At 47.9% G+C, this 15327-nt stretch overlaps 1 protein-coding gene and 1 pseudogene across 2 annotated transcripts in view; one reads left to right on the top strand and one right to left on the bottom strand.

Moving 5' to 3' along the window:
- Nucleotides 1-1175: 1175 nt before the first annotated feature.
- The window catches only part of LOC149443173 (uncharacterized), a 33577-nt pseudogene continuing 19425 nt past the window's right edge, over nucleotides 1176-15327 (bottom strand). Inside the window, exons 12-14 of the transcript XR_016306694.1 lie at nucleotides 3046-3264; nucleotides 2755-2890; nucleotides 1176-2491 (exon numbers count right to left, since the gene is read on the bottom strand). The product of XR_016306694.1 is annotated as an uncharacterized LOC149443173 (transcript). The remainder of the gene's footprint in view (nucleotides 2492-2754; nucleotides 2891-3045; nucleotides 3265-15327) is intronic.
- On the top strand, nucleotides 9576-15079 carry LOC149443174 (uncharacterized). The gene is made up of 8 exons (XM_089655853.1): nucleotides 9576-9663; nucleotides 10700-10808; nucleotides 11077-11211; nucleotides 11298-11421; nucleotides 11538-11839; nucleotides 11918-12124; nucleotides 12382-12517; nucleotides 12787-15079. Exons 2-8 carry the CDS (start codon nucleotides 10725-10727, stop codon nucleotides 13761-13763), a joined length of 1965 nt encoding a protein of 654 aa, XP_089511979.1. The 5' UTR covers nucleotides 9576-9663; nucleotides 10700-10724; the 3' UTR covers nucleotides 13764-15079.

Genomic DNA, 15327 nt, shown 5'->3' with positions numbered 1-15327 from the left:
ACTGTCGGGCACTGATAGGCAGCACTGACTGGCATTGATAGGTGGCACTGAAAGGCAGCTCAGATGGGCACTGAAATGTGGCACTGATGGGCAGTGGCATGGATGAGCACTGACAGTTGGCACTGATGGACACTGACAGGTGGCGCTGCTGGAGCTACGCTGATCATCAGTGAACATGTCCCCTCCGCGGAAAGCTGATTACTGGCTCTTCTATCCTCTGCCAGCGTGACAGCTCGTGAGGAGAGAAATGCCGATAGCCGGCATTTCCCTGTTTACATGTGATCAGCTGTGATTGGACACAGCTGATCACATGACCGAGCCGAAATCTTCGGCTCTTTCCATGGATCGGTGATCTGCTGTGTCGAGGGACACAGCGCACCGCCGATCGCCGCACTCCGGGAGCCGCGCATGTGCGGTTAGAATGGGAGGACGTCATATGACTCCTCCCAGAACGAGAGAATTGCCTTGCGCCCGTCATATTACTATATGGCGGGTGGGAGGCAGTTAAAGTGCCCCCGTCCCCCCATGCTTTCGCGTAGTGGTGAACGTATACGTAGGCCACACCCACATATGCAAACTGTGTTTAAACCACACACGTGAGGTGTCACCACGAATGTCGGAGTGATAGCAATAATTCTCACACTCGACCTCCTCTGTGACTGTACACTGCTAACCTGTAGAAAATTTTAAAGCATCATCCATGGTACCCATTTAAGTACCGCAGTTTCACGCCGTTCCACGAGCGTGCGCAATTTTAAACCGTGACACGTTGGGTATCTATTTACTTGCCGTAACATCCTCTTATTCCTGCACCAGAATTATCATTTCGGTGCACCACTAGATTAGACACTTCATTGTACAAATCAGAAGACAGACTTTTATAAATCAACTTCCAAAGGTTGCCACAGTGTTAAGCATATAAATATTTAATATCCATTTGTTTCATTATGTTTGCATTTTTATCAAGTAAATATGAAATGTTGCATCTGAAAAAAAAGTCATATTTTCCACTTTCATCCAGTAGGTGGCACTGTCCAAGCAAAGGAAGGTGCCTGTGAAGGCTGATATCTACTGCAGTGAAATGGTCAGTCCTGCCGTGTAGTCTGAGCTCCCCTCCTCTTCATCAACACACTACTCTTTCACCATATAGAAGACATTTCCCGCACTACAGGATATTAATATACGTCAAGGGTGTGTGGATTCTCCGATGGATGTCTGGTAAGACAAGACTTCTTTGGAAAACATTTCCTGCACTTAGGGCAGGCGTATCACTTCTCAGCTGTGTGCAATCTCTTATGTCTGTAAAGATTGGACTTGTGTGAAAAACATTTCCCGCATTCAGGGCAGACGTATCACTTCTCGGCTGTGTGCACTCTCTTATGTCTGGAAAGATTGGACTTGTGTGAAAAACATTTCCCGCACTCAGGGCAGACGTATCACTTCTCGGCTGTGTGCACTCTCTTATGTCTGGAAAGATTGGACTTGTGTGAAAAACATTTCCCGCAGTCAAGACAGGAATACAGGCCTTGCCCTGTGTGAGATTTTTGATGTTTAACAAGTTCTGATTTACGTGGATAACATTTCCCGCACACAGGGCAGCAAAACAGCGTTTCGCGCGTGTGGCACATTTGATGTTTAGCAAGATGGGAATTCTGCGAAAAACATTTCCCGCACTCAGAACAGGAATACGGCTTCTCGCCTGAGTGAGACCTCTGATGTTTTTTAAGATTGGACTTGTGTGAAAAACATTTTCTGCACACAGGGCAGGCATATGGCTTCTCCCCCGTGTGAGACCGCTGATGTGCAACAAGTTCTGATTTATTTGAAAAACATTTCCAGCACTCTGTGCAGGAATAGGACTTCCCTCCCGTGTGAGATGTTTGATGTATAACAAGTTCTGATTTCTGAGAAAAACTTTTCCTGCACTCAGGACAAGAATATGGGTCTTTCCCTGTGTGCGATCTTTGATGTATAGCAAGTTCTGATTTACGTGGATAACATTTCCCACACTCATGACATAAGTATGGTTTCTCGCCCATGTGCAGTCTCTGATGTCTATAAAGATGGCACTTCTGTGAATAACATTTCCCGCACTCGCGACAAAAATACGGCTTCTCCCCCGTGTGAGATCTGTAATGTATTATGAGTGTTGAGTTATGAAGAAAACATTTTCCACACTCAGGACAGGAATAAAGCTCCTCACCTATGTGAGATCTCTGATGTACAAGAAGACTTAGTTTTGAGTAAAAACTTTCCGCACATTCAGGACAGGGAAATTCCTTCTTCCCCTGAATCCCGGCCCCATCCCCCACAGTACGAGGTTGCTCAGAGTCAGAGGGATCCCATGGTCTCTCCACACTGGGAAGTCCACCATCCATAGTAGAGCTAATTGTCTTTTCTCCAGCACAATCTCCTGGGATGTCCTCATCTTCCATTTTACAACCTGGAGATAAAGTGAGACGATCCTTTGAGGGTTTCTCCATGGCGGGTCCTGGAAAAATAGAAAAACATCATCAATAGATAGGAGAGGGTTAGTTCACTTCCATCAAGATTCCATCTGGATCAGGGAGACAGGAGGGAGCAGATGTTCTCTGTGGATGTCCCAACCAGCTGGGATTCTTCCCCTCTTCAAAAGGCCTTTGGTCCTCCCAGATCACTTCTACATTTACACCACCTTGTCAGAGGAGCAGGAACCAATGGGGGCTGGGGGGGCGGTAACAGAGCAGAGATAAGAGAAGAATATATTCTGGTCACCTGTGCTGATCTCTGTAGGAGTGTCCTCCTCTATGAATGTCCTCCTCATTCCAGCCTCCTCCGTATATTGCTGATCATCCCTCACATACGCCTCTTCTACTTCACCCTCAACTTTCATGTTCATCAGATCTTCACCCTAAACCAACAGAATGGCAGAAAATAACATCTGTAACATAGAAGGATTTATGATGTGAGATCACATAGAACATCTCATCTTGTAGAGTTCACACATTGTCTCCACATGTCAGAGTGTTCCATCACTTTATGTTCCCGACCCTCAACTCCACCTACCTGATGATGGTGAGGGATGGTGTGACCTTCCTGTGTGGAATCCCGGGAATACCGAGGACGGGGACATCTCTCTGGTGGGTTCCCATGACTGGATCCATCTACCTGATGATGGTGAGGGATGGTGTGACCTTCCTGTGTGGAATCCCAGGAATACAGAGGACGGGGACATCTCTCTGGTGGGTTCCCATGACTGGATCCATCTGTAGGAAACACACACACTGACTGAATCCATTGTTTCTATGTGTTTATCAGATGATGGGGAATCTAGGTGGATCCTCCGTACTGCTCTCTCCTTTCCAATAAAGTCTCCTCTTACCCGGTGATGTGAGGGGCGGCTGATTGTCCATCATGACGTCCTTGTAGAGGTCCTTGTGTCCTTCTAAATACTCCCACTCCTCCATGGAGAAATAGACAGTGACACCCTGACACCTTATAGGAACCTGACACACACAATGATACAGTCACCATCCAGACACATCCCTTGTCTGTTACTGGAGAATGTCCCAGAATTCCCGGCACCGCTCACCTCTCCTGTCAGCAACTCCATCATCTTCTTGGTGACTTCTAGAATCTTCTGCATGTTGTGTCTCTCAGGGTTTAGGGAGTCACATGGAGGCACTGTGATGGTCATATGATCACCTGACTTCAGAAGAGGAAATCTCTGTATTGAGGAACCAATAGGAACATCATGTTAGACTCCCAGAATCCTCCTCACCTCTCCGGTCAGGTCTGGGTTTTATTATTAGAGATGAGAGTGATGTCATGTGACCTCCCAAAATCCTCCTCACCTCTCCGGTCAGCAGGTAGATGATCTCCAGGGTGAGGTTTAGTATCCTCTCAGTCATGTGACTCCGGTCCTCCTTCATCCTCATTAATGTGTTCATGTGATCTATGCTGGTTTCTCTGTAGATGGATAGAAAATAATTATCTGGACAGTATTTTTTGTACAATACTGCTATGGTAAAAAGGTAACATCTCCACAATGAGGAGAATGTTCTGGCCCTGGAAGTGGGGGAATGTTCTGCCCCTGAAGGGGTTAATCTGGATTCCCACGCTATATATGTGTGTATCATCATCTGCTGGAGATAAAAGACATCACAGTGACTATGGAGGAAGAGGAGGGACATGACGGTGGAGGAAGAGGACGGACGTCACGGTAGAGGAAGTGGACGGACGTGACAGCGGAGGAAGAGGATGGACGTGACGGCGGAGGAAGAGGATGGACGTGACGGCGGAGGAAGAGGACGGACGTGACGATGGGGGAAGAGGACGGACGTGAAGGTGGAGGAAGATGACGGACATGAAGGTGGAGGAAGAGGATGGACGTGAAGGTGGAGGAAGAGGATGGACGTGACGGTGGAGGAAGAGGATGGATGTGACGGTGGAGGAAGAGGACGGGTGTGACGGTCGAGGACGGGTGTGACGGTGGAGGAACAGGGCGGACATGACGGTGGAGGAAGAGGGCGGACATGACGGTGGAGGAAGAGGGCGGACATGACGGTGGAGGAAGAGGGCGGACATGACGGTGGAGGAAGAGGACGGACGAGACGGTGGAGGAAGAGGACGGACGAGACGGTGGAGGAAGAGGACGGACGAGACGGTGGAGGAAGAGGACGAGGGCAGACATGATGGTGGAGGAAAAAGACGGACACGATGATGGAGGGAGAACGGGCACGACGATGGAGGAAGAGGACAGACACGACGATGGAGGAAGAGGACGGACGTGACGAAGGAGGAAGAGGACGGACGTGACGGGGGGGTTACTGGGTGTAAATAGAAAATTAGATCCTATTACCTCCTCTGCTGCCACTTCCACCAATGTCTCCTCTCTACTTCCTCCCGACTCATCTCTCATCCGGAACTTCCTTCTTAGACCTGATATCACTTCCTGTCTACCATAGAGACTTCCTGTCTGGGTAGAAGTGGGATCCTCACCTTGTGGATCTCAGAGGAACTGCATCCCCTAGAACCATCCCATAGTGTGAACATGGGCTGGTCAGTGAAGCACGTGATCAGAATACCCGGGAATTTCACATGTATCAGTGGGCAATGCCAGTGTTTCAGTCACATTACTGGCTTTCTCAAAACTCCAACCCATTGGTGAATGTTCCCAACACTTGCGTGCCATGGTATCACTCGTGTCCACCATGCCTGCGGAACACAAAGAAAAAAAGATGGAAGGGGCTGTGTTCCCATGGCTCAGCTCAGTCCGCGAGTCTTCAGGGCATTGCTCATCATGGTTGACTTTGAAGGTTCAGTTCCTAGAAGACGTGGTTGACGTCTGACGCCATTCTGTGGGGAAAGTCTGCAAACTCATTATCTCTCTCATTTCTCAAATGATATTAATAAACCTTTTTGCTCTTTTAGAAATTCACTGCCTGGTTGTTTGGTTACTTTCCACAATCACTCACATCAGGGGGACAATGTCTATCCTATTTTTTTGGAAACACCTTTTTAAAGTAGGATTTCAGGCCTTCACCTTTCAGGAGAAACGTATCAACGAATTCAAGGCTTCCTCTTGATTAGTTGAGGTGGAAAGCATGGCGTCAGCTACCCTACTTCTCCATAGGTCCTTGCGCGCAGAAAGCGCTAAATGAAATGGCGTTCAGACCCTCATATTTCATCCTGCCATAGACTTTGACATGCTTGTAGCCTCCACTTTGCACCAGGATCGGGTGCACATGGACTAAATTCCTGGTGTGTAAGGGGTCCAAGTAGTGTATTCCCCATACCCATTCATGTAGGGGGAAGGGCTGGATATCTGGGGGCCTAATATGGCATATGGGCATATAAGGTCCATGATTTCATCCTGCCATAGACTTTGACATGCTTGTAGTTTTCTCTTTGCACCCGTGGTGCACTAAAATACCAGGAACGGGTGCACATGGACTAAATTCCTGGTGTGTAAGGGGTCCAAGTAATGTATACCCCCTACTCATTCATGTAGGGGGAAGAGCTGGATATTTGGGGGCCTAATATGGCATATGGGCATATAAGGTCCATGATGTCACCAGCATCCCTGTCCTTGTGGGGTGGGAATTCCTGCTGCAGATGATTGGGCAGGCGGTCTCCTATCATGTGACAGTTTCCTCCGGGTTCAGGCAGAATTATTATTATCACAGGATTTATATAGTGGCAACAGTTTACGCAGCACTTTACAATATAAAGGGAGACCGTACAGTTACAATGCAGAGAAGGAATAGGAGTGCCCTGTTCATGGAGCCTGCTATCTAAAGGGGTGGGTGGGGGGTATAAAAGGTAACAGCTGCAGGGGATGATTTGATGGACCTGATTCAAGTACAGTTTTTAGGTGGAGGTGGGCTAGGCCTCCCTATATAAATTAGTTTACAAAGATCACTTAAAAACGGACAGGGTGGGAGCTGACCAGAAATACTGGGATAGGGAGTTCCAGCAGATGGGAGAGGTTCTGGAGAAGTCCTGAAAGTGAGTGCGGGAGGAGGTTACAAGGGATCTGGAGACCAGGAGGTTTTAGGAGGAGCAGAGAGGATGATTTGGACGATATATTTAGATGAGGTTTGTGATGTAGCTAGGGGCAGTGTTGCGGATGGCTTTGTACGTTGTGATTAGTATTTTGAATTATATACATTGGACTAGTGCAAGCCAGTGAAGGGATTGGCAGAGAGGGATGGAGGACACTGAATGGAGACCAGTGGTGGGATTGGCAGAGAGCGTGGAGGACACTGAATGGAGGTCAGTGGAGGGATTGGCAGAGAGGGGTGGAGGACACTGAATGGAGACCAGTGAAGGGATTGGCAGAGAGGGATGGAGGACACTGAATGGAGACCAGTGGAGGGATTGGCAGAGAGGGTTGGAGGACACTGAATGGAGGCCAGTGGAGGGATTGGCAGAGAGGGGTGGAGGACACTGAATGGAGGCCAATGGAGGGATTGGCAGAGAGGGGTGGAGGACACTGAATGGAGGCCAGTGGAGGGATTGGCAGAGAGGGGTGGGGGAAACTGAATGGCAGCCAGTGGAGGGATTGGCAGAGGGGTGGAGGACACTGAATGGAGGCCAGTGGAGGGACTGTCAGAGAGGGGTGGAGGACACTGAATGGAGGCCAGTGGAGGGATTGGTAGAGAGGAGTAGCAGGTTTCTGAAGCCAACTATCCTTAGTGAATATTCTGACGTATTCAACACTGCATTGGACGACACTTGTTAGATCAAGACGATTTCTTCATTTAGTTCACAACTAGTGATGAGCCGAACTGCCCTGGATTCGGTTCGGCAGGTGTTTGGAGAACTTCAAAGAAATTTGGATGGCGAACCCAAACCCCATTGAAATCAATGGGAGCCCAGTCACTCAAATTAAAAATATCCATTTTGAGCCTGGCATGGAATTTAGGGGGGTACCTTACACAAAAACAAAAAAGGTGCCCCAGGAAATCCAGGCCAGACCCTTCAGGTCTGGAAGGATTTTTAAGGGGGACACCATGCAAAAAAAAAACATGAAATCCATACCAGAGCTGAGCATGCAGCCTGCGGCCAGGCACTTGTCCTCCCCTCTTGAACCATACTAGGCCACACGCCCTCAGCATGGTGAGTGTCTTGCAGGGGGATAACACCCTGGCTGTCACGTACCTAATAGGAGACTGAATTGACGAGGTCGGCCTCACTTGTGTCACTAGCCATGACCCCGCTGAGGTTGGAACAGAGGGAGTCTAGGGACCAGGGGGACAAGAGCGACAGTAGTTGTTGCTTGCGGCTCTTGCAGATGGTGACCTTGGTAGGCAGAGTATCCTCTGATTTGGGGACCGTAACAGCAGACAGAGCAGGTTCTGTGTAGTGCCCGATGTGCAGCAGAGCAATGTAGGTAACCAGGACGCAGGACAGGAACAGGGTCATAGAATAGCCAGGGTCATAACAGTCAGGCAGCGTGGTACAGAATCAGTAGGAAAAGCCAAAGTCAGGAGCAGAGCCGAAGTCAGGAACCAGGAGCAGGAGAGTAATCAGAGTCGGGTCAGGAACAAGCCGGGTCAGCAACAAAGGAAATGAACAGGAGCAAGCAGGACACAGGGGGGAGCTGAAGACCAGTCAGCACTGAACCAGAGCAGAGACCCTCTTTAAATAGCCCGTCTGGCGCCAATCTTCGCCGTGCGTGTGCGTGTGCACGTGTGCGTGCGCGATCGCGCATTCCTGCGCGCCTACGCACAACCGGCAGCTCTTCTGCGAAATCTCTTTAGCGCATGCGCGTTCCCGATCGTGATTCTCCCTGCCGGAAATCCCTTACACTGGCAAACTACCTTGTCCCCATGTTGATGAGGCCGAGAGCCTGTTCCCTACAACCCTTGCCCAGTGCTTATAGGGAGCTTATCAGAATCTTGAAACCTCTATTCACAATAAGGGGGCACCAAGATACTGCCCCCCACATGTGAGTGAGTATGGGGTATACAATACCCCTACTCATTCTCAATAAAGAAAAGTTGTAACCTGGAAATAAAGACACCCAAACATTGGGCAAGTCTTTTATTAAAAAAATAAAATCCCCCCAAAATGTCCCTCATTGTGAAGCCATCGTCAGTCAAGTCATCCACCCCAATCTTCGTGCCCACTGGCTGAGAGCCAGCTGAAAGTAAAATGCTACCGCCGAGACACATCCTGCTGTCGAATAGAAAGTCTGGTAGATGAAAGCTATTATATACAAGGAGGTGTGGTCTCCCAGTGACCTCATATATATAGTCATGTGTTATCACTGGGGTCCCTCCCCTTTGCCAGCTCTATACAAGTACAGTACCTGTAATAAATAATAATACCATATTTCACATCATAAGAGGGAAAGAAGAATGGAGGATGGCCAGAATACGACAACCTTTCTGTAGAGCACGGGTATCAAATTGGCTGCCCACCAGCTGTTGCCAAACTACAAGTCCCAAGAGGCATTGCAAGATTGACAGTTACAAACATAACTCCCAAAGGCAGAGGCATGATTGGACTTGTAGTCTCGCAACAGCTGGAGGGCCGCCAGTTTGACACCCCTGCTGTAGAGGAAGACAGGAGAAGAAAAGAAATGTCATGATAAATGGTAACTAGAGGAGATGCCAATAAAGCTGAGTTACCTTTCTGTAATGGGGAGGTACTACAGATGATGGGGCCTTTCTGACTAGAGGAGCACAATCACATGTGGGGTGAGGTTAAGGAAGAGATCACTGATTGCTTTATAGGCTTTACATGGTGGAACACACTGAATATTAGAGTGACACCTTGAAGATATATTCTTTCATTGGTTTCGATACAATGAAGTGAACTCTGGTGTTCTTGGAAGGGTTTGGATTAATGGGTAGACGTTATTGTTTGTTAAAAAATACTTCTATCCTTCTTGGCGGGAGTGGCGGTGACCCCATCTATAAGGATCTACAGTCCATACACACAGCAAGAAGCCGTGTTCACGCTACGAGGCATTTCTGGGGACCGCAGTTCCTCTGAGCTCCACAAGGTGGTGATCTCACATCTACCCAGACAGGAAGTCTCTATGGAAAATGTACAGGAAGTGATGTCATGTACAGGCAGGAAGTGATGTCAGGTACAGACAGGAAGTTCCGGGTGAGAGGTGAATTTGGAAGAATTAAAGAGAAGACATTGCTGGAAGTGGCAGCAGAGGAGGTAATAAGATCTTTTTTCATCGTATTTCTCATCACCGTATGTAATTAAGAACCACATTTCTCTGTCCTGCTTTGCCCTTTAAATGTCCCTCTTTTCAGTCTGATGTTCACACAATTATAAATTGGATCTATCTGCCCAAAGTGTTTCTACCGCTCTAGGTGTTTCATCAGATTTCCCGTATTGAAGTGACAACACTGGTATAGAAGAAATGTAATGCGGACATAAAACAGGTGTGGGTGTCACTGATCACCTTGTCACCAAACGTCAAACCCAAATGAAAGCTTTCCCTGTAAAGGTCAATTCTTCCCTCTCTGAACTGAGCTCCAATGCCGGCTGAAGTCTACTTCAGGAACCGACACGACTGGGGAGTGCCGATCTCCTGCTCCTCCACAGAGCTCTGTGGTTCCTCCCGCTGATCTCATAACTACAAGACATGGTACAGGGACAAAGTACATGATGGTGATGAAGAGGTCATGGGGAACACCACTATGGGGGACCAGGAGATACTCCAAGAGAAAGTTTTGGTAGGGGACCAGGAGATACTCCAAGAGAAAGTTTTGGTAGGGGACCAGGAGATACTCCAAGAGAAAGTTTCGGTAGGGGACCAGGAGATACTCCAAGAGAAAGTTTCGGTAGGGGACCAGGAGATACTCCAAGAGAAAGTTTCGGTAGGGGACCAGGAGATACTCCAAGAGAAAGTTTCTGAAGAACACTTCATCCAGTCCATGGTCAACAGAGCATTGTTCGGTGAGAACATTTTTATTTGTGGTTTAAATTTGGCTATAGGTCCTCATGGTTTGGATAAGGAGGGATGTGTAAGGGGTGTGGCCTCTGAGTTATTAGTGCTGTTAGGTCATTTTCTTCTCCAGTTCAGAAAGTTGAACCTCAAAACCATAGCAAACCCTAAACTGAATGTGTGTGTAATCCCACAGGGAACCGTTCTTATATGATAGAGACCCTCATATTATCCCCCCCCATCCTAATATTGTACAACCAGTACAGTCCAGATCATTCTCTGTTATCAATTGGTCTACAGGAAACCTGTATAGATCACATGACCAATGAGGATGGAGGAGGACCGGAGGCACATGACTGAGAGGATACTAAACCTCACCCTGGAGATCATCTACCTGCTGACCGGAGAGGTGAGGAGGATTCTGGGAGGTCACATGACATCACTCTCATCTCTATTAATAAAACACAGACCTGACCGGAGAGGTGAGGAGGATTCTGGGAGGTCACATGACATCACTCTTATCTCTATTAATAAAACACAGACCGGAGAGGTGAGGAGGATTCTGGGAGGTCACATGACATCACTCTCATCTCTATTAATAAAACACAGACCTGACCGGAGAGGTGAGGAGGATTCTGGGAGTCTAACATGATATTCCTATTGATGCCCCAATACAGAGATTTCCTCCTCTGAAGTCAGGTGATCATATGACCATCACAGTGCCTCCATGTGACTCCCTAAACCCTGAGAGACACAACATACAGAAGATTCTAGAAGTCACCAAGAAGATGATGGAGCTGCTGACAGGAGAGGTGAGCGGTGCCGGGAATTCTGGTACATTCTCCAGTAACAGACAAGGGATGTGTCTGGATGGTGACTGTATCATTGTGTGTGTTAGGTTCCTATAAGGTGTCAGGGTGTCACTGTCTATTTCTCCATGGAGGAGTGGGAGTATTTAGAAGGACACAAGGACCTCTACAAGGACGTCATGATGGACAATCAGCCGCCCCTCACATCACCGGGTAAGAGGAGACTTTATTGGAAAGGAGAGAGCAGTACGGAGGATCCACCTAGATCCCCCATCATCTGATAAACACATAGAAACAATTGATTCAGTCAGTGTGTGTTTTTCCTACAGATGGATCCAGTCATGGGAACCCACCAGAGAGATGTCCCCGTCCTTTGTATTCCCGGGATTCCACACAGGAAGGTCACACCATCTCTCACCATCATCAGGTAGATGGATCCAGTCATGGGAACCCACCAGAGAGATGTCCCCGTCCTCTGTATTCCCGGGATTCCAAACAGGAAGGTTACACCATCTCTCACCATCATCAGGTAGATGGATCCAGTCATGGGAACCCACCAGAGAGATGTCCCCGTCCTCTGTATTCCCGGGATTCCAAACAGGAAGGTTACACCTTCTCTCACCATCATCAGGTAGACGATTAACAGTCGCTGATAGTTGTGATTTATATATATCATGTTTGTTAAATCATTGTTTTATCATATATGCAGAGTGAAAACCTCAAGGAGTATAATATTGTTGTTAAAGAAGAGTTTATAGTGGAGGATGAGGAGTATGGAGTGATGGAGGAGCTTTCTAGAGAACAAAAGGATATTATGGATCCACCTAATACCAGAAACCCACCAGAGAGATGTCCCCGTCCTCTGTATTCCCGGGATTCCACACAGGAAAGTCACACCATCCCTCACCATCATCAGGTAGGTGGATCCAGTCATGGGAACCCACCAGAGAGATGTCCCCGTCCTCTCTATTCCCGGGATTCCACACAAGAAGGTCACACATTCCCTCACCATCATCAGGTAGGTGGAGTTGAGGGTCGGGGACATGAAGGGATGGAACACTCTGACATGTGGAGACGATGTGTGGACTCTACAAGATCAGATGTTCTATGTGATCTCACATCATAAATCCTTCTGTGTTACAGATGTTATTTTCTGCCATTCTGTTGGTTTAGGGTGAAGATCTGATGAACATGAAAGTTGAGGGTGAAGTAGAAGAGACGTATGTGAGGGATGATCAGCAATATACAGAGGAGGCTGGAATGAGGAGGACATTCATAGAGGAGGACACTCCTTCAGAGATCAGCACAGGTGACCAGAATATATTCTTCTCTTATCTCTGCTCTGTTACCGTTCCCCCCCCCCCAGCCCCCATTGGTTCCTGCTCCTCTGACAAGGCGGTGTAAATGTAGAAGTGATCTGGGAGGACCAAAGGCCTTTTGAAGAGGGGAAGAATCCCAGCTGGTTGGGACATCCACAGAGAACATCTGCTCCCTCCTATCTCCCTGATCCAGATGGAATCTTGATAGAAGTGAACTAACCCTCTCCTATCTATTGATGATGTTTTTCTATTTTTCCAGGACCCGCCATGGAGAAACCCTCAAAGAATCGTCTCACTTTATCTCCAGGTTGTAAAATGGAAGATGAGGACATCCCAGGAGATTGTGCCAGAGAAAAGACAATGAGCTCCACTATGGATGGTGGACTTCCCAGTGTGGAGAGACCATGGAATACCTCTGACTCTGAGCAACCTCGTACTGTGGGGGATGGAGCCGGGATTCAGAGGAAGAAGAACATTTCCTGCCTGGAATGTGGGGAAAGTTTTTGTTCTGAATTAAGTCTTACTGAACACCAGAGAACTCATATGGAGGAAAAGCCTTATTCCTGTTCTGAGTGCGGGAAATGTTTTCTTGAAAAATCAGAACTTGTCCTACATTACAGATCTCATGCAGGCGAGAAGCTGTATCCCTGCCCGGAGTGCAGGAAATGTTTTTCAGAGAAGACCAATCTTATAAAACATCAGAGATTGCACATGGTGGAGAAGCAATATTCCTGCACTGAGTGTGAAAAATGTTTTTCACAGAAGTCTGACCTTACTATACATCAGATATCCCACTTGAGGAAAAAGCTGTTTTCCTGCTCTGAGTGCGGGAAATGTTATACACGGAAAACAGACCTTTTTAGACATCAAAGAATTCACACGGGTGAGAAGCCGTATTCCTGCCCCGAGTGCAGGAAATGTTTTTCCCAGAAGGCCAATCTTAGCATACATCAGAGATCTCACACAGGCGAGAAGCCGTATTGCTGTTCTGAGTGTGGAAAATGTTTTTCACATAAGTCCGCTCTTACAGTACATCAGGCGTGCCACACGGGGGAGAAGCAGTTTTGCTGCCCTGAGTGCGGGAAATGTTTTTCACATAACACCAGTCTTTCCAGACATAAGAGATTGCACACAGTCGAGAAGCTGTATGCCTGTCCCAAGTGCGAGAAGTGTTTTTCACAGAAATCTGGTCTTACTAGACATCTGAGAACCCACTCAACCCTTGAGGTGTATTAGTGTCCTGAGTGCGGGAAATGTCTTCTCTATGGATGATATGTTGCCGGACATCAGAGATCTCACACTGGGAAGAAGCACACCTTGATATACACCTCAGAAAACACGTGGCTGACCGCTCCTCTGATCATTGTCATGGAAGAAACACTTTATAAGGAGATTAGAGATCACTAAAGACTTCAAAGTTGTGTCTGGCTTCCTCTGCTAGGAGGGGGGGGGGGGGGTCACCGCTGGTTGGGTCCCTCTTGCAGTGTAGTCTGATCTCCCCTGACCTCCAGCAGAAGCTTCCATGGAGGACATCATGGTGAGAGAGAAGGAAGGTGGATCACTGCTGGTTGGGTCCCTCTAGTAGTGTAGTCCGATCTCCCCTGACCTTCAGCAGAAGCTTCCATGGAGGACATCATAGTGAGAGAGAAGGAGGGGGGGTCACTGCTGGTTGGGTCCCTCTAGCGGAGTAGTCTGATCTCCCCTGACCTTCAGCAGAAGTTTCCATGGAGGACAACATGGTGAGAGAAAAGAAGGGGGGGGGGGTTCACTGCTGGTTGGGTCCCTCTAGCAGTGTAGTCTGATCTCCCCTGACCTTCAGCAGAAGCTTCCATGGAGGATATCATGGTGAGAGAGAAGGAAGGGGGGGGGGGCACTGCTGGTTCGGTCCCTCTAGCCGTGGAGTCTGATCTGCTTTGACCTTCAGCAGAAGCTTCCATGGAGGACATCATGGTGAGAGAGGAGGAGGGGGGGGGGGGGTCACTGCTTGTTGGGTCTCTAGCAGTGGAGTCTGATCTCCCCTGACCTTCAGCAGACGTTTCCATCGTGGACATCATGGTGAGGGAGAAAGGGGGGGGTGTCACTGCTGGTTGGGTCCCTCTAGCAGTGTAGTCTGATCTCCTTTGACCTTTAGCAGAAGTTTCCATTGAGGACATCATGGTGAGGGAGAAGGGGGGGGGGGTCACTGCTGGTTGGGTCCCTCTAGCAGTGTAGTCTGATCTCGCCTGACCTTCAGCAGAAGCTTCCATGGAGGACATCATGGTGAGAGAGATATTGCTTGTGGATGAAGAGAAGGGGAGATCAGACTACACATTAGGACTGACCATTTCAGTGCAGTATTTATTTCAGAATGCACAGGCTGTTTCATTTGCGTGGAGAGTGCCACCTGCTTACTGAAAGTGGAAAATATTAAATTTTCAGATGCAGCATTTCATATGTAGCTGATAAAAGATATGAACATATAGACTCGTTTTTAGTAAGCAACAAAGGAAGAATGAATATTTCCATAAACCCGTGATATTCTCTGTATGTTGATTGATAAAAGTCTTCCTTCAGATTTGTGTGATGAAATCTTCTTCTCTTTTATTCCTTTCTCTAACACTACAAGTACGGCCCATCCTGTAGGTTTTAGTCTCCATCTTGTGTCTTAGTAGTTTGGTGTTCCCAGCTTGTCCTTGTTGGAACAGCCGACTCTCCCCCTTCTCATAGATCTCAGGACGTCTGTAGTATACTCCAATGATAAGTCCATCAGTCCATAGACCCATCTATCATTCCTCCCGTAATTCCTCCTCCACACCATCAC

The sequence above is a fragment of the Staurois parvus genome, unplaced genomic scaffold (genome assembly GCF_062004578.1).
Source record: "Staurois parvus isolate SC_StPar_1 unplaced genomic scaffold, SC_StPar_1.0 ptg000874l, whole genome shotgun sequence".
In the NCBI taxonomy this organism is placed as follows: Eukaryota; Metazoa; Chordata; class Amphibia; order Anura; family Ranidae; genus Staurois; species Staurois parvus.
Note: the sequence above shows the minus strand (reverse complement) of the source record. Positions and strands in the feature narration are given on the sequence as shown.

Coding starts and splice junctions, on each gene's coding strand:
- LOC149443174 (XM_089655853.1), top strand. CDS start 10,725: ATGAGGATGGAGGAGGACCGGAGGCACATGACTGAGAGGATACTAAAC. Junction 11,212..11,297: donor TGGAGCTGCTGACAGGAGAG/GTGAGCGGTGCC, acceptor TGTGTGTGTTAG/GTTCCTATAAGGTGTCAGGG. Junction 12,518..12,786: donor TCCTTCAGAGATCAGCACAG/GTGACCAGAATA, acceptor CTATTTTTCCAG/GACCCGCCATGGAGAAACCC.